The sequence below is a fragment of the Lepidochelys kempii genome, chromosome 22 (assembly GCF_965140285.1).
Source record: "Lepidochelys kempii isolate rLepKem1 chromosome 22, rLepKem1.hap1, whole genome shotgun sequence".
Lineage (NCBI taxonomy): Eukaryota > Metazoa > Chordata > Testudines > Cheloniidae > Lepidochelys > Lepidochelys kempii.
The window spans coordinates 5,533,097-5,551,585 of NC_136401.1; the positions used below are offsets into that span (position 1 = coordinate 5,533,097).

Consider the following 18,489-nt stretch of genomic DNA (forward strand, 5'->3'; position numbering starts at 1 on the left):
TGGTCACTCAGCAATGTGTTTTTAAGAGGAAGTTAAGTTTTACTTCTTGGTTAGAAAATTTTTAGTCTTTCCAGAAAGTGTGAATTGAGTAAGTCAGCCAGAGCAGATGTTGGCAGGTATTTATGGGAGGGCAGGACTGAAGGGGAATAACAGAGCCAGAATCTCTCATTTGGCCTTCAGTTCTGTGGTTCGACTGCCAGATAAAATACCAGCAGCTGGTAACTGGGCAGCCAGCCAAACATAGCTGTCTTTGGGATTCGGTTTCATTTGGTGGGCGACGTGAATCCAGAGTCTGGAAGAAGGTGAAATCCAGCAATACAAAATAACTTGTTTCCGTGGTGCTGTCACTGCTCTACCACAGCATCAGGACCAGGACCTCAGAGCCAGCATTCTGACCTCCTAGACAGGGTCTCACCGCCGCAGCTTTGCACTAATGATAGACTGCAGCACCAGAGGCATTTGGGCTGGGAACAGAATGGCAACTAAGAGTCAGAGTGCGTTCACATTGCAACTTGGTCCAATTAGTTGCTTTTAGGGGTGAACGGTGAAGTCAAACTGAAGTGGAGTTCAGCACAGATGTGGGGGGTATCCTACCCACAGGGGGAAAAGCCACAAACATTTTAACTTTAACTCCTCCTTTACTCCAGAACCCACAGGACACTTCTTGGCTGGCAGAAGGAGTCCCACTGTTAGAGCCCTGCGCAGATAACAAATTAGCATCTGCATCCGATCCTCAAACAGCCCACGGGTATCTGCAGCACTCTGTCCACTGTGATGGGTGGGTTGGGTTGCTTTCAGCAACTATCAACATTGGCTGCTTTGATCTGGTGACCCAGAGGCACCATAACCTGCCACCAGCCCAGACAATACCAGCCAAAAGGCCCATCTTTCCATCACTGTGCAGCAGGTTCGGACAGTCCTGGACGCCTGGATGAGCGGCCAGAGTTTAAGAACAGCCTCCCGGATGCTACTGGGTGCTGTGCAAAGTAGACAGGAGGGCTCCCCATAATTTTCCCTGCCTGAGCCACCATGCATTCAAGCAGAGGAAGAGCTCCAGCAGGGAGCAGTCAGATGCCAGCCTCCTGCCAAATGTGCATAGCAGCAGGACTGCTATCTGCACCTCACTGATTCACAGCTGCACCAAGAGCTCCCCTGTGCTGCAGAGAACTCCAGTGCCTTAGAACAAAAGGGATGGCTATTCATTTTCCCTCCCACCCTCCATTCCTCTTGGAGACACCAAGATCCTGAAGGCTGCCTTTCTACTCCAGCTAACAGATGACAGAACAAGGAGCAATGGTCTCAAGTTGCAGTGGGGGAGGTTTAGGTTGGATATTAGGAAAAACTTTTTCACTAGGAGGGTGGTGAAACACTGGAATGGGTTACTTAGGGAGGTGGTGGAATCTCCTTCCTTAGATATTTTTAAGGTCAGGCTTGACAAAGCCCTGGCTGGGATGATTTAGTTGGGGATTGGTCCTGCTTTGAGCAGGGGGTTGGACTAGATGACCTCCTGAGGTCCCTTCCAACCCTGATATTCTATGATTCTATGATAAAGGGAGTAGACGGGTCCCTATTCAGTGATTGATTCAGCCTCACTAGGAATGACGCTTGGGAGTTTTGAACATTAATAGTGGAGTATAGCTTTTCTGTTTCAGACCCACATCGACCAGGCAGAGGAGCAGCAGTGCTGAGAGAACTGCTCTACGGCTCCTGTCTCTTACGGGAGGACATTACAAGAGCTAGCACAGGGCAGAACCAGGAAGCTAGTCAGCCTCTAGGGTGCAGACCAAGCACACTTGGTATCAGGCTGAGGAGTAGAAGTTTAGGAAGAAGCAGCTGGATAGTGCAGTAGACTCCCAAGGGAGGTGGAGGTGGCACCCTCACTGCAGAGGTTCAGGAAGGGGCAGTGAGCAGAGCGCAGGGGGTGGAGGAAAGCCTCTCACATGGCCTCCTGTGCCCCGCTGTGGAGGATGCTGGAAGAGCTAGGAAGAGCTCCAGAGTGAATATCCTCATCCAGGAACAAGAGCTAGACATGCAAGTTGTGACTCATGCTGATCCCACCCTAGGTTCCAGACCCCTGCACAAGATTCCATCTGGCCACTCATCGCAGGAAAGTGCATATGACTCGAAGGGGCTTACTTGGGAGGAGCAGAGGGAAGAGGCTCGTGTCAAGCCCTCGTGACCGAGGACTAGTGAGCATTTTCCATCACAATACGCACCATGGGAGCAGCCACTATCAGCATCACACAGCATGTGGTGGCCCTGCCGCCAGTGTAGTCCGATATGAGACCAGCCAGAATGCCTCCTGCACGAGAAAGTCACATACTTTGTATTCTGTCAGAGCAGGGGTTTGTCCCACTGCTGCCTTTCCACACGATTTCAGGAAGGTGCTCGGCGCCTTGCAGACAGATGTTACTGTCTGGTGACCGGTTAGCCCTCAGGCAGAGGAGAGAATTCCAGGCAACTCACACTCTGAGCTGGAAAACAGACGTATGCAGCAAGGGCCCAGATTCTAAACAGCTGTCACTACAAGCCAATCAGTGAGCAGAATAATAAAAATATGTGATAATAATTGGTACTTCTATTAGCACTCGCCTTCCATGGCTCTTAACAAGCTTTACAAACAGGAGTCAATCCTTACAGCCCCCATGCCCCGGTGAGAAGGGCAAGTGTTACTCCCATTTTTCAGATAAAGCCCAGGCAGAGAACAGGGCCAACTTGCGACACTCATGGTCAGAGGCACTGAGCACCCACGACTCCAGCTAGCAATGGGAGTGGTGGATGCTGAACACCTCTAGGAGTCATGCCTCATCTCAAGGTAGGCACCCAAATCAGGAGACACATTTGACAGTTTAGGTGCAACTGAGTTGGCGAAGGTTCCCCCCAGGAACCCTGGTCAGAGCCAGGGATACAACTCCTCTGTGTCCCAGGCCTGTGCTTTAGCCACAAGTCATCATCCCTCCCTGTCCACAATGGCAACACAGCAAGCAACAGTGAAGAATGCCAGACCTAGGATGCCACCAACATCAAAGAGCGTGGACAGGTCCCCAGCCTCCTTAGCGCCGAAGTGAGCTGCAATGAAATGAGATGCATCAACAGAGACGTTCACTTGTCAGAAGTTCAGAGCAAGCCTGAGCTCTGGCTGTGTGGTTATTCTCCTGGCATCAGGAGCCAGAGCTCGTGGGGGCTGAGACACAGACATCCACTGATGCTGGGTATGGATCTCTTGGGAGCCAGAACAAGCTCTTGTGGATGCTCAAGAAGACGCCTTGTTCACTAGGAGCCCACTGTAAGGCACTTGCACCCTAGACTGCAGGCACAGGACGCACTGTCACTTGCTTAATTTGGAGCAACATTTGCATCGAAACCCCATGGACCTGCCCAGCACCACGATGGGCATCACTGAGAACAGCTGGCCACAAGAGCTGAGCTGCCATTGTGGTGCACATCCATGTCCGTCAGCTGAGGTCCCCACACACTCCTGAACCACAGCCAGGTTTTCCCAGGAGACTGAAGACTTACTAGGAAGCAGAGAACACTTTCTTTCACTAGAACACTAAGAGCAAATGAGCAAGATTCCTCTGCGGGAAGCCTGTGCACTCCTGCCTGGAGTCTGGAGAATGAGAACCCTCCATCCAGAGCACACACGGTGAAGTAGTTAAATGGATATTAGTAGCTTCCTGTGACTCACCAACATTCACAATGTAGAGAGGCAGCCAATAGAGGAAAGTGTAACTGACCAGCTTTGCAAACAGCAGGCATAAGGAGAACTCCACCACACCCTGGGGAGGAGATAGAGGGGAGAAAGGTCAGTGTCATAAAACCCCAAGACACAGAGGGGACCTCCATCCTCCCCCTTCCATCCTCTTCTTTCCTTCCGTTTGCTTTCATCCCAATCCCATACGTTGGGTGCATCAGCGGTGCTAATGATCACCTTGGTCAATCAAACAGCTTCATCACACTATTTGCAGAGTTCCAGGTGTTCGGGAAGCATACGGCAGATAGGGAAAGAAGAACACTGCAGACATGGAGGGAATGTTATCCGAAGCACAACCAGACAAGGAGTTACACGGTCTCAGGGAAATGGCTCACCATTTGGATTTCTCTGACACACAAGGCACACCCACTGCACACTAATCACATTTCTAAAGCTCACATCTTAAAATAAACACCAGGAAGAGCAGCTGAGCATTGTCCTTCTGAATTTTCGATACGTAGGACTCACACCTCATTTTTATTCATAGACTGGAGGAGGAAAACAAGCTTTCCTGCTTTTTCAACTCCCAAATTGGTTTCTCAGTTTTGGAGGAGAAAGTCATGGAACTGAACTTGTTGAATAAACTGAAGTGAAGGAAGTAAAGTATTCTCTCTGCATGTGAAGAAGAGGCTACTGCCGTCAAAAGCTGGTTTAGTACTTCAACAAACTCTGCTTCTAGGTGCTTCGCCAGTGACTTCCCCCAGCTCAGTGCTTTGACTTCCTTTCAAAGTTGAGCAATGAACATGGCCTGCTTGAATTTTATTTAAATGGAAATTTTAACAGATTGTACAATTTTTAGGCCCTAGTATAGGCTCTCAATTTCAAAATTTTATTTTCAATGGGTTTATTTTTAAAAATATAAATGTACTGAATTTAAATACTTTTCTTTTTTAAAGCACAATAGTTGATTTTGTATCTCTGCTGCTGTGTCTAGGGTTGCCAACCCTCCAGTCTCCAGGGATCAGAGATCAATCATTAATTAAAGATTATGTCATGTGATGAAACCTCCAGGAATATATCCAACTAAAGCTGGCAACCCTAGTGGTGTCTCCATGCCTTCCTTCCCACTCTGTACAATGGGGACAGTGGCACTACCCTGCCTCATGGGGGCTGAGGGGGTACAAGGAGATTGTGAGGTGCTCAGTTACTGCAGTAACAGAGGCCATATGGAACACAGAGGGGTGGGGGAAGGCACCAAGGCCCCTCTGGGCAGTTGGGGGGCACACAAGGCAGCTGGGAAAACCCTGGTTTGAGGGGATGGGAGAGAGTGGTGCACACCCTTGGGGCTAGCCCATCCTATTGGGGCCCTGGACAGTCAGGGCTATTCTTAAGGACCAGAGACTCAGACCCATTGTGCAGAGGGTGCTGCACATCCGGTTCTGTAATCTGGTCAGTCACTGGGTCCCCAAGGTTAACTCCTCCCCCTCTAGGAGGCAGGGGCTCCCGTCTTGTCACACAGAGTCTGACAGGCCAGTGTTTTGCCTGTGTCTGTTCTTGTCATTAGCTGAAAGACAAAGCTAGTCCTTGCCTTTTGCTAGTAAGCATCCCTTCAATCCTTTCAGATGATGTCATGGTATCCTTTCGTACGGAGGATACTCTTCCAGGGGAAGGGACCCCGATTACTTGGAAGAGCCAGGTAATAGTACTGGGGGATTTCATCATTAGAAATATTGATAGCTGGGTTTGTGATGAACAGAACAGGGCAATTTTATCTAGTGATCCACCCCTGTCATTCAGTCCCAGCTTTTAGCAGTCAGAGATTTAGGATATCCACAGCATGGTTAATCACAGAATCATGGAATATAAGGGTTGGAAGACACCCCCTGGACTAGGGGGTTTGGTCCATTGATGGCCACTGATGGACCTGTCCTCCATGAAAAAGGAGGACCATTCAATGCATCACATGAAGGCAGACAACTAAATACGGACACATTTTATAAGTGCTTATATACAAATGCTAGAAGTCTAAATAATAAGATGGGTGAACTTGAGTGCCTGGTATTAAATGAGGATATTGATATAATAGGTATGATGATAGTCAATGGAACGCAGTAATACCATGGTACAAAATATACAGGAATGGCAGAGTAAGTCTTGCTGGTGGGGAAGTGGCACTATACATGAAAAAAAGCACCGAGTCAAATATAGTAAAAATATTAAATGAATCAAACTATACCACAGAATCTTGAATAATAAGAGTATAGCAGAAGGAATACACTATTAACCACCACCTAACCAAGATAGTGACACTTACTGTGAAATGCTCTGGGAGATTAAAGAGGCTACAAAAATAGAAAACTCAGTAATAATGGGGGATTTCAACTATCCTTATATCGACTGGGTACATGTTACTTCAGGATGAGATGCAGATAAAATTTCTAGAGACCTTACATGACTGCTTCTTGGAGCAGCTAATCCTGGAACCCACAAGGGGAGGGCAATTCTTGATTTAGTCCTAAATGAAGTGCAGGATGGTTCAAGATGGGAATATAGCTGAACCACTCAGTAACAGCAACCATAATGTAATTCAAGTTAACATCCGGGGGGACGGGGGGGAGAAATACCAAATAAACCCACTTATTGAAGCACTTAGCTTCATAAAGGGGAACTACAAAAAAATGAGGAAGCTAGTTAAACAGAAATTAAAAGGAAAAGTGACAAAGGAGAAAAATCTGCAAGCTGCATGGAAACTTTTAAAATCACCATAATAGAGGCACAAATTAAATGCATACCCCAAATTAAAAAAAAGGAAAAAGAGGTGGTTGGAGGCAAAAAGACACCCTTTAAAAATTGGAGGTCAAATCCTACTCAGGAAAATGGAAAGGAGCATAAACTCAGGCCTGGTCTACACTACAGAGTTCTATGTGAGGCAGCTTACATGGATTTAATTCCAAAAGCATCTTCACTCAAATGTAGCTCCCACCAATGTAACTTGCCCACTACACCGATTTAATAACTCCACCTTGGTGAGAGGCATAGTGCTGAGGTCAACATAGTTAGGTTCACGCAGTGCCAACATAGACACTGTGTTGTTTACATTGACTGGTGAGGCCTTTCAGAAACTATCCCACAACGTCCCACACTAACAGTTAAATCGGTGCAGGCACTCCTGGCGAGAGTGCACACCGCCAAGCAATTTAGTCACTTGGGTGGCTGTACAATTATGTACCTTAGGTTGACTAAATTTTGCTGTGTAGACTTGCCCGCAAGGCAAGTCAAGTATAAACGTATAAGTAGGAGGGTCACAAAATAATCTGAACAACAACTAGCAAAAGACACAAAAACTACCAAACACAAAAATAAATAAATAAATACAATAAAATAAAACAAAAACAAAAAACAACAACAACAACATTAGAAGCAGGAAGCCTGCCAAACAATCAGTGGACGATCGAGGTGCTAAAGGCCTTAATACAGGATGTCTGTTGCGGAGAAGCTAAATTAATTTTTTGCATTGGTCTTCACCGCAGATAATGAGGGAGATTCCCAGACCTGAGCCATTCCTTTAAGGTGACAAATCTGAGGAGCTGTCTCTGACTGAAGGGTCAGTGGAGGTGGTTTTGGAACAAATTGATAAATTAAACAGTAATAAGTCACCAGGACCAGATGGGATTCACCCTAGAGTTCTAGAGGAACTCAAATGTGAAACTGCAGAACTACTAACTGTGATATGTAACCCATCACTTAAATCAGCCTCTGTACCAGATAACTAGAGGATAGCTAATGTGACATCAATATTTTTAAAAGGCTCCAGAGGCGATCCTGGCAATTACAAGCCAGTAAGCCTAACTTCAGAACCAGGCAAATTGATTTAAACTACACTAAAGAACAGAATTATCAGACACACAGAGGAACACAGTTTGTTGGGAAAGAGTCAACACAGCTTTTGTAAAGGGAATTCATGCCTCACCAATCTATTAGAATTCGTTGAGGGGGGTCAAACACACACATGGACAAGAGTGATCCAGTGGATATAGTGTACTTGGACTTTCAGAAAGTCTTCGACAAGGTCCCTCTCCAAAGGCTCATTAGCAAAGTAAACGGTCATGGAATAAAAAGGAAAGTCCCTGTCATGGATCAGAAACTGTTAGAAAGACAGGAAAGAACGGGTAGGAATAAACGGTTAGTTTTCACAATGGAGAGAGGCAATAGCAGGCCCCCATAAGGATCTGTACTGGGACCAGTGCTGTTCAAGATATTCATAAATGATCTGGGAAAAGGGGTAAAGAGCGAGGTGGCAAAATTTGCAGATGATACAAAATTACTCAAGATAGTTAAGCCCAAAGCAGATTGGGAAGATCTACAAAGGGATCTCACAAAACTGGGTGACTAGGCAAGAAAATGGCAGATGAAATTCTGTGTCGATAAATGCAGAGTAAAACACAATGGAAAACATAATCCCAACTATCCATACAAAATGATGGGGTCTAAATTAGCTGTTACCATTCAAGAAAGAGATCGTGGAGTCGTGGATAGTTCTCTGAAAACATCTGCTCAATGTGCAGCAGCAGTCAAAAAAGCTCATGTTAGGAACCATTAGGACAGGGATAGATAATAAAACAGAAAATATCATAATGCCACTATATAAATCTACAGCATACCCATACCTTGAATATTGTGTGCAGTTCTGGTCACTCCATCTCAAAAATAATATATTAGAATTGGAAAAGGTACAGAGAGCAGGGCAACAAAAATGATTGGAGCTTCCATATGGAGAGAGATTAATAAGACTGGGACTGTTCAGCTTGGAAAAGAGACGACTAAGGGGGATAGGTAAGAGGCCTATAAAATCTTGACAGGTGCGGAGAAGCTGAATAGGCCTATAAAATCTTGACAGGTGCGGAGAAGCTGAATAGGGAAGTGTTATTTACCCCTTCACATAAACACAAGAACCAGGGGTCACCCAATGAAATGAATAGGCAACAAGTTTAAAACAAACAAAAGGAAATACTTCTTCACACAACGCACAGCCACCCTATGGAACACGTTGCCAGGGGACACTGTGAAGGCCAAAACTATAATGGGGTTCAAACAAGAAGTAGGTAGGTTCATAGAGGACAGGTCCATCAATGGCTATTAACCATGCTCTCTGTGTCCTAAACCTCAGACTGCTAAAAGCTGGGACTGAATGACCTGGCATGGATCACTAGATAAAATTGCCCTGTTCTGTTCATTCCTGCTGACACTTGCCACTGTGGGAAGTCAGGGTACTGGGTTAGATGGATCTTGGTCTGACCTAATAGGGCCATTCTCATGTTCAGCTACAGGTCAGCTTGGACTTCACCTCAGCCTGTGCTGGCGTATAGTAAGTGGCATCCCAAATCCCACAGGACATTAGCCCCCTGTTCAGAATACTCTGGACCCACAAGCAGCCTGGTTCTTCTACTCACAGGTATCCTGAGGGCTCCTAAGAAGCTGATGGCTTCTGGCTGCTCAGCTTGTTCTCTGGGACACACTGAAGAATCGATAGTATTCTCTCGGATACAGCTCCCATCATCCGTGGAGAGCGTCGCTTCAGGGTCTCTCTCCTCCGATTCCATCTGAAACCAGATTAGCCCAGCAGTTTACACTCAGGCATAGCTGGAGCAGAGTGTGCCCATACCCTGGCCTGGCACACCTGTCAAGCCCAGCCCACCCTTTGGTTGCAGGTACAGCTTATTCTCAGACCCGTCAGTATAACGGGATGAAGTATTGCACAGTCACACAGCTGCGAAACAAGCCTGCTGTTTCAGGGCCAGGCATTATAGGCCCACGTGTAGGGCTCTCACTCCTGGGGTCAAAAATCTCAGCTCTCGTTTAAAAAGAAACGAAAACACAAACGCACAACAAAAACTGCTTCTAGCCCTTATGGCTGCAAACACTCAGGTCACGTTTCCAAGGTGAACCAAGGCAGTCACACATGCCTGCGTTTGCAGACAGCCTGAAACAATAGCTGACAAATGAGCTATGCCATTCATTTCAATGGATTTGTTAACAGTGAAAGCCACAGCTGGGCTGGGGGGAGGGGCCCTGCCATCACCACCAGAACAGGGGCCCTCACTGCTGCCACCCCATCATCAGTTCTCATGGGGTGATGTCAGCAGAGCCCATCCCCCAAAGTTCTCTGCTCAGGGGAGTGGAGGCAGAGTCCTCACTGCTCGGGCAGCCCCAGGTTCCCAGAAGACAGAGCAGTGATTTTCAGTTTTCCCAGAAAGGAGGGTGACTCCAACCAACTCACATGGGCAGCCCCTGCCAACACTGCTCCAATCAGGGTGAGGTCCCAATGCCAGGCTGAGGCTGTGCCAAGGACTCCAAGCTGCCTGCACCTGGCTCTGGGTTTGAGAGACTGACAGGACTAGGGGCTTGTCTACATGGGATGTTATACCAATATAGTTCTGCTGGTAAATTCTAGTGCCATAGTGGAATAAGAATGTCCACACAGGAAGTTATACTGAATACAGCAGTGTCATTATACCAGTACATTTCTCTGGGTAGACCAGCCGTAATAGAGCAGGAGTGTGGCAGGCCATGGCTGAAGCATGTACCAAGGTGCACTGGAGTCCATCACTGGAAATGTGGGGGTATTCAGCTCAGGAATGAGCTTGCACATTGACAGTTACACCTGCCTGTGGCCGGTGCTGCTAATCCCACTGCCCGAGAACTGGACACACATCAGGCTCTGTCCGAGTTTCAAGAGGAAAACTTGCGAATAGTATAAACTCTCCCTCCCCCGACCCCAGCTTTTCTGTTTGTTCCGGGGGGTGGAGGGAGGAGGAAGAGATAAGGGGGAAAACTGAAAGGTTCAGTTTCTATCAAGGCTGCATGAGGCTGGGGGGAGGGAGAAGGTGGGTTTAAAAAGCTTTCCCTGAAGTTTAATTTTAGAAAAATCTTCATTAAGAAACAAGAAAAAAAAAAAAAGTCAAGCAGCTGTCAGCAGCCCTTCTTAGGTTCTGCCGAAGAGCTGCCTGGTCAGTCCACTCACGCACATCAGCTTGGCACCCTCGCTAACTGATGTGTCTCTAGCCCTGAAAAGTGCTCTGAGCGAGGAAGGCCGCACGGCTAATGAAAGCAGGAAAGCTCAGAGCACCACCTGTGCCATGGGATCAATGTGCCTCCGTCAAGGCAGCTGAACAGGGGACATGCCAAGAACATTACAGTACCTCTCCACACAGGGTTCCTGGGGAAATATGTTGTTACACAGGTTATTTATAGATTCCAGCCAGTGAACTACACAACAGCACATGAGCCAGAGCTCAACAGCCAAAGCATCAGGAGCACCCTCACTGAGAGATCCTGCATCTCTGGTTAACTTGTGCCATTCCCATGGCTATGGCTGCACATTGGAGCTTTTGCCATACCACAGCAGAGTGAATTGCTGCAATCTCCCTTGCTAGCCCCACACCAGGGAAATGGCAAGCTGGGGTTTGGAACCGTGTTCCCTGGAAATGGTACTGCCCTTGCTGAGAGGGGAAGAGGAAATCCTGCCTAGCCCCGGATTGCTCAGAGAGCTTGGAAAGGAAGTTAACTTACATGGTGTAGAGGTGGGTTGCAGTCAACGTCTTCAGGATCTGAAAGAGAGAGAGATTCCATGTGACTGCCACACACAACAACCCCCTTGCATCCTCCCGTTACCTCAGCACATGCATAACAGCCAGTGTGGGAAGCTAATCCAGCAGTCTCTAGTCTGTAGCATATGTGCAGCCCGCCCCACGGGACAAGAGCTTTCCTGTGCACTAACTCAGGAGCCCTACAACTAGGAAAAGGAGAGTGCAAACCCTTGCGCAGTGTGCCCCAGCATTTCATGCTACAAGACCTGAAGAATAAGAGGCCCCAGTTACAGCAATCTGAAAAGCAGGTCCAAGATTTAGCAGTGATGGCAAAGCTGAGGCTTGGCAGCAGCTCGCAGTAAAGGTGACTTTAGAGACCAGTGACTATATTTGCTGAAGTGAAGTGAACTGGAAGACCCCAAGTGTTCCCAAAGGGCTCATTTCCCCTCTATTTTCCAGCTGCAGAGATGAGTGGGAGAGGGCCTTGGCTTTTATGGGGAACATGCCTGGCAGGCAGCAGATCTACATACCTCTAGGAGAGCTCTGAGACCAGAGCACTAAATTCACTCCCTTTCTAGTGCTGGCGGTAAAAGCTTAGCGGACGCATTTCAGCTCAACCATGCAGAGCAATAGAGAGGCCAAGATAGGGAAGCCGTTGTATCATCACTTGCCACTAGATGGCAATAGCCATTTTCTGTTTCCATACAAAGTGCTCTGAGTCTGAAGTTAAAGGTGCTCTGTGAGCTGTCTGAGCCCCGTGGGGCAAGAGACACAAAGGGTCAGATTGACAAAGGTAACTAGGCACCTAAAGATGCAGAGAGGTACCTAATAACATAAGAACGGCCAGACTGCGTCAGACCAATGGTCCATCTAGCCCAGTATCCTGTCTTCCAACAGTGGCCAATGCCAGGCGCTTCAGAGGGACTGAACAGAACAGGGCAATTTATTGAGTGACCCATCCCGTCGTACAGTCCCAGCTTCTGGCAGTCACAGGCTAGGGACACCCTGAGCATGTGGTTGCCTCCCTGCCCATCCTCCATGAACTTAGTTAATTCTTCTTTGAACCCAGTGATACTTTTGGCCCTCACAACATCCCCTGACAAGGAGTTCAACAGGTGCCTAATGGGGGAGTCAGGTGCCTAACTTGGACTCTTTTGTACATCCCACTAGGCACCTCTTTGCATCTTTAGGTGCCTCAATCCCTTGGTAAGTCAGGGTCTGGCCCAACGTTCCCTTCAGCTTTGGGGTCCCCACACATCACATCACAGCAGCGCATGGCGTGAGGATTCTCATGGAATCTGACTAGGAGGCTTTTCCCTTAGATGACCCCATGTTCCCCAAAGAGCTTTGAAAGCTGTCCCCACTGTAAGGTACCATGCCTCCAGCAGAGATCTTTGTGGCTGCAAGGGGGTGTATGAGCTCCCAGGAACTCTCCCCACTGCTGTCCCTGCTTCACTTCTCTGGATGTCAAGATGCTCCTTTGCACTCCTTCCACTGTAAGAGTTCAACCCTACAGCAGACAGCTTCCTGGCTTCACATGGCTGCAGAAGCCCCACACAGCAGCAGTGAAATACTAAGGTTGGAAGTGGGCCCCTGCTTTGTGCGGCTTTCCCTATGGCTAGCTCCCATGCTGCCGATTTACTGTTCTGCGTGCCAGTCAGAAAGACGTTCAGCAACTCACCAGCGTGTGCCACCACGGAGAGAGGCTGCCAGGGCTTGAGGGATAAGAGATTTTTCAGTCACTGCCCTCGGGCATGGCTCCTCTAGGACCTCATGTTCCCTGGAGAGCCAAACCCCTTTCCAAGGTTTTCATTCTTGTTATTGGCCTATCATTTTCTAGTGTTTCCCCAGAGAGCCTCCACATGGCCATGCAGCACTGTACTACAGAGGACAGTCCCACAGGGACTCCCAAAGGGAGATAAGCCTTTCAAGCTCTAAAGTCAAGACACAACACTGAGTCCATGAGAACTGCTCTGACACCACATACTGGTTCCACACAGGCCACTGTACAGCCATCAGATAAGGACTTTGGAACCCGGGTCTTTAGCTCAGTAACAGGTGTTGGCTCTTTCCGTAGATAACCTGTGCCCAGGTTATCCTCGCTCAGAATTCATCAGCTTAACGAGATATTGTAGAATAATCAGTTTTTGGTCCGTCAAGACTCTGCTCTTCACAGTTAGAGCTCTGCCAGCTAACTCTGATTGACACCGATCTCACAAACACCGACGAGACTAGCATCATTCGTAAAACCCAGTTCCTGGGGAGAGTACTCCGACAGCCTGAATCCACAGCCCATGGATATTCTCCAGCACCAACTGGTTCCATCTGCCATTTCCACCAACGCTCCTGCCAGGGAACTGGTTTGCTGGAGGGTTCTCAGACACCAGCACAAAGGGGATGGCACCCTGCCAGAGGTCAAGCCAATACTGAAGGGAGGTTTCAGGGTCATTCACCAGCTATCCCAGTGTCCTAGAGCTGAAAGGCTTCAGATGCCAGCCCTAAATATTGAATACAGCCAGTTCTCTCCTCGTCACTACGGAGGGCTGGCATGGTGTCAGCAAAGCTGCACCAGGTACAGTCCTCCCTGAAGAGGCTACTGGGAAGCTAACCTCTCTGCCACGAGCTGTATCCACCTTTCCCTCCCCCATGCCAGCAGAATGCCGCAGCATGTCTGCAGGAGGTTATGACGAAGCATCTAGGCCCAGCTCACACTCACATTCAACAAGGAACAAGAAGCAGATGATTCCCATGACTGCAATGATGATCCCAGGCACGATGAAAGACAGGCCCCAGGCTGACGAAACCCACACTCCAGCGATCAGGGACCCCAGGATGTTCCCTACAGAGGTATGGGAATTCCAGATGCCCATGATCAGACCTCTCCTGATGAAGGACAAGAGGGAAACCATTAGTACAGCATTTCTGCAGTGCTTGCCAGTTATGACCATTTATTGGGATAGACTCTAGTGGATATGAGACTCTTCCCTGCAAGCCTTCCATGTCCCGCCATTTCTTCCACGCCCAGGCCCTATATCCCAGCAGCTAAGAAAGGGGTTCTCAGCTCAGCTGATGGGGCCAAATGTGTGAGCAGGAACCAGGGCACACTCTCTCCTGTTCCAATCAGCCATGCCAATTGGGGGGAGGGGGGAAGCAGAGGGGATTTGGCCAGTGGGTGTGAACATGGCAGGGTCCAGTAAGAAGTACCCTGCACCAAAGACTGGGCCAACCTAACCCAAGAGGGGACCTGAGAAAGCTGGTGCTGTATATCCTCCTCTCTAGGAGGAAGGGCCCACAAATTTGGGAACTGAGCCTTGCTCACGTTTTTCCAAGGTAAGGGCATGCATTAGTGATGTGATTGTGTGCAGCCCCCACTATTGCTTGAAACGGACGATAATGGGCCAGTAGTTCGTAACCAGGAATTTCACTCTGGGTAGCACCGTTCCTATATACCGCGAGGGCCCAAACACATCAGAGCTTAGCAACAGAGATACAGTTAACAAAGTAGCAATCAAGGAAAAGCCAAAACTAGGGGGCATGAGCAAGCCAGAAGAGACAGTCACAGCTAAGGTCTTTCAGCTGTAAAATCAGAGAGAGGCAAAGATCCACGAAGGCAGCTACAGGTGGCAGTATCAGCAAATGAGAAGCATGAACAATGGTGTGACTGTGAAGCAACATAAAAGAGGCCGACGAGCAGATGAGAGCTGGGCTGCTTTGAGTCCATGGAGTTTTAAAAACAAGGAGGGATACCTCAGAACTGGCTCCCACGCAAATGATAAAGTGTTTAAGGATAGGCTCCTGCTCTGTATGCACAGAAGGGGATGACATGCAATGTGCACAGAGCTTACTTTGGCAAATGGCTCAGGGTAGCTGCCTCTTTAATGGTGCTACAATCCTCGCTGGGAAGCCTCAGCATTTTAGGGTCTCCCCTGCCACGCAAAAAAGCTGTATTGTAGGACCTGGTGTGAGTTTCAGGCCAGGCCTTGACAGTGCCACCATGTCCAATGTTAGTCCAGAGGTTTCTGTGCCGGGTGTTGTTTCCTGCCACTGCCAGGGTATGAATCAGGCACTTCCTCAGGGGATGGGATTAAGCAACAAACACTTGAGAGAAGCCACAACAAAAAGCCTGAGAGATTAAGAAACAGACTCACTTCCCCTTTCCAAACCAGTTCCCAACGCACGTCACCACGGATGGCCAGCCAGTCGTCTGCACCAAACCGTTGCAGATCTAGTGGGGAGACAGCAGGTGTGTCAAGAAGCCATGCAACAGAGTCACAATGTCAGACTGTGCTATCTCCTACCCCCGCCCCTGGAAAGTTTCGTCCTCCACTAGGACAGAGGTGTTCTCATTAGCCCATCACACATATCCACCACCCGAATCAGTGCCTTACACCCTGACCATGCTCAGGCCATTCACTCCAGCCAGCCTCCCCACCCCAAAGGAGAAGCTCTGTCTGAGGCATCTCAAGACATCCCTACCTGACCATTTCTTCTGGATTTCAGGGTTGCCACTGGTTACCGAGGTAAATGCAGAGCTAACTCAGTACAGGAGCATGGTGGCAAACTGAGCAGTTTGAAATCATACCTCAGTACCAGGCAATTCTGGCGAAATATAGGAAAGAAAGAAATCCCTCTCCCTGCAAGGGGGAAAGGAAGTCATTCTAGAGCCAGAGGTGAGACTCATCAGTGCAGATGCTGTCTAGTAGACAGTCTACCATCCAAAGCAGTGCCTACATCCTATGGGGTTACTGGTGCCATACTGCCCAAGTAACTTGCGCCTCCTGGGGAAAGGCAGTGCATTTTCCATGGCCCACTAGTCCATTTTCTCCAAAACCCTGGCTGCTCAGGGAGTCAAGTATGCAGTCGTTCTGAAGGGCTGGTGCCCAAGTTAAAAGCATGCCAGTCCCACCCTCTCCATGCAGTCGTAGGGAAGGCCAATGAGTAGTGCAGGTACACTTTCACCCCAATCAGTAAAGGGAACTATGCAGGGCAGGTTTCAGAAGCGCTACAAGGACATTCATGGAGCTACCATAGGAAGTAGGCCTCCATCTGGATGGAGCTGCAGGCATTCACTGCAGAGGGACACAGCATCCACTAGCTCTCGTGGTCTCCACAGACCTCTGCTCGTAGTGGAAGAGGCCGTTTCCTTCACTAAAGGGAAACACTGCCGTGCTCTTTGGAAAACACCAGTCCCTGATGCCAAATCGGACAGGCCAAAACCAGACGCCTAAAGTTCAGTCCCAAGTACGTATTTTTGACTCCTAAACAAAATGGCTGATTTTCAAACATGCTGAGCACCCAACAGCCCCCTAGTAATTCGGCACTTCTGACAAGTCAGGACATTTATTCCAGAACCTAAATACAGACTGGGCAGATTAACTTTAGGTTCCTGCTTTTGAAAATTGTGCCTTAATCCTCAGAACCCCTCACCCCATGCAGTTGGCTGGAGGTGTGCAGAAGCAGGGAGCTTGTCACTTGCCCAAGGTCATGCAGTGAGTCAATGAGAGAGCTGGGATTAGAACTCTTAATCCCTGGCTCCATACTCAGCCCAATATCGCCTCCCTTGTGCCCAGGGCTGACTGCTCCAGTATGTCTGGGATGCTGAAAGCACCCACCCTTTTCAGTGAGTAGCTGGTATGTTTTCCCTGCTGGGCCATTTTATATGCATCAGGAACGTAAGCTACTGATGTACCCCACCTGGAGGCTGGGAATCCTTGCAGTGCCAAGCAATGCTTTCCTCGGGGGTTCAGTGATATTTCTGTCTGAATGTCATTCCAGGAGCTGAACTTTCAAATTATTTTGCCTTATTTCAATACCACAGCGTTTTCCAACTGCCCCCACCACCTAGGGAATGAGGAGAGCCTTGGATCTAAGGCACGAGATTACTGAGCAGATTCTCAGTCTGCCACTAGCTCGCTGTGTAACCTTGGACAAGTCACTTCTCTCCGTGACCTCGTTTTCCATTTGTAAACTGGGATTAATAAACCTGACCCACTTCACAGGGAGGCTGGGAGGCTAAACTTGTTAAAGTGTAGACGGTTCATCAAGTCATGCTCAGCATCCCAGTCACTCCTGTAAATAAAGCCAGAACCACCCTGAGACATGAAAATAGGTGTATGAAAGCGCTGGGAGTAGGAGGTGGGCGGGGGGGGAGGAGAAGTATCTCTGCACTTAGAAGGAGGCCTGTGTTTGAAGCACAAGATCCCAACTCATGAGACAGCCTAAAACATCCACTTAGGAAGCACTGGCATGTCAAAACACAAAATGTGAGCAGTACACAAACAAGGCCTTTAACCCAGGCAGCTGCCCTCTGGATGCCAAAGCTGCAATTAAGGTGTGCGCTGCTGGTTGGGAATTCATCCTTTAATAGGTAGTAATAGCCAGGGCCCCACCCAGGGCCCCACCAATAGCCAGCTCATTGTGAAATGCTTCCCTGGCATTGCTTGGGAGAACAGAAACTCTGCTAGTAGCAGCAGCTTTGCTGAAATCTGAGCAGCTTCACCGCAGCCCTGGAAGTCAAGGTTTCTCCATTGTGAGGAATGGTGCCTCCGTCTGCAGCTGGGATATATTTGGGAGTCAAGTTTTGCTGCACCCCACGTCAAAGTGGCAGGTCTGACGGCATATTTCTTATCAGAGAAACTGGAGCAGGGAACTGGAACAGGAACCTGCAATTACACGTTCAGGAAACACGGCTGTTGCCAGTAGGTTACATTTCATCAGCACGGGTGCCAGTTGCCTCTGGTACAGGCTGTCTGGTGAAGCAGAGATTTGCAGTGCTGCATCTGGGACATCAGTGTTCAGAAATATCCATATTTCCTGCTACTTGCTCTCCACTGGCAATGGACAGAGCCAGTGGGTCAGGGACATTTCCCTACTCTCCTGTAATGTGGCACATCTAGGGAACCTTTACAGGTTGTTTTCTGTTAATAGGGCCCCTCCGTTTCCTGTTCCTACCTGAGGGGCACAGAGAGGTCTGGGGTGTGCACCAGCTGAACCCCAGATGAAGTGCCTGAGATAGCAACATTCCTCTGAATGGAGTTATTTAGCTTTTGGTTTCTTCCAGTGGTTCACAGCAAGAGGGTTTGAGGAGGGAATCTCAAGAACAGGAACAACTGTTTTTTCTCCAGGACCTATCAGCTTGCAGAGAATATCTGTGCGGCCTACTCTGGATGAAATCAGAGTGGAGGAGATGAACGTCTCTCCAATCCTGAA

The 18,489-nt window shown here is 48.6% G+C and overlaps 1 protein-coding gene across 1 annotated transcript in view; it reads right to left on the reverse strand.

Annotated features, from left to right (window-relative positions):
* Positions 1-18,489, reverse strand: part of SLC37A2 (solute carrier family 37 member 2) — a 60,257-nt gene that overhangs the window by 11,379 nt on the left and 30,389 nt on the right. The window contains 7 exon segments of the mRNA XM_073320785.2: positions 2,217-2,302; positions 3,007-3,069; positions 3,689-3,779; positions 9,145-9,294; positions 11,264-11,301; positions 13,997-14,163; positions 15,429-15,505. Of these exon segments, the coding sequence (XP_073176886.2) occupies positions 2,217-2,302; positions 3,007-3,069; positions 3,689-3,779; positions 9,145-9,294; positions 11,264-11,301; positions 13,997-14,163; positions 15,429-15,505 (672 nt within the window).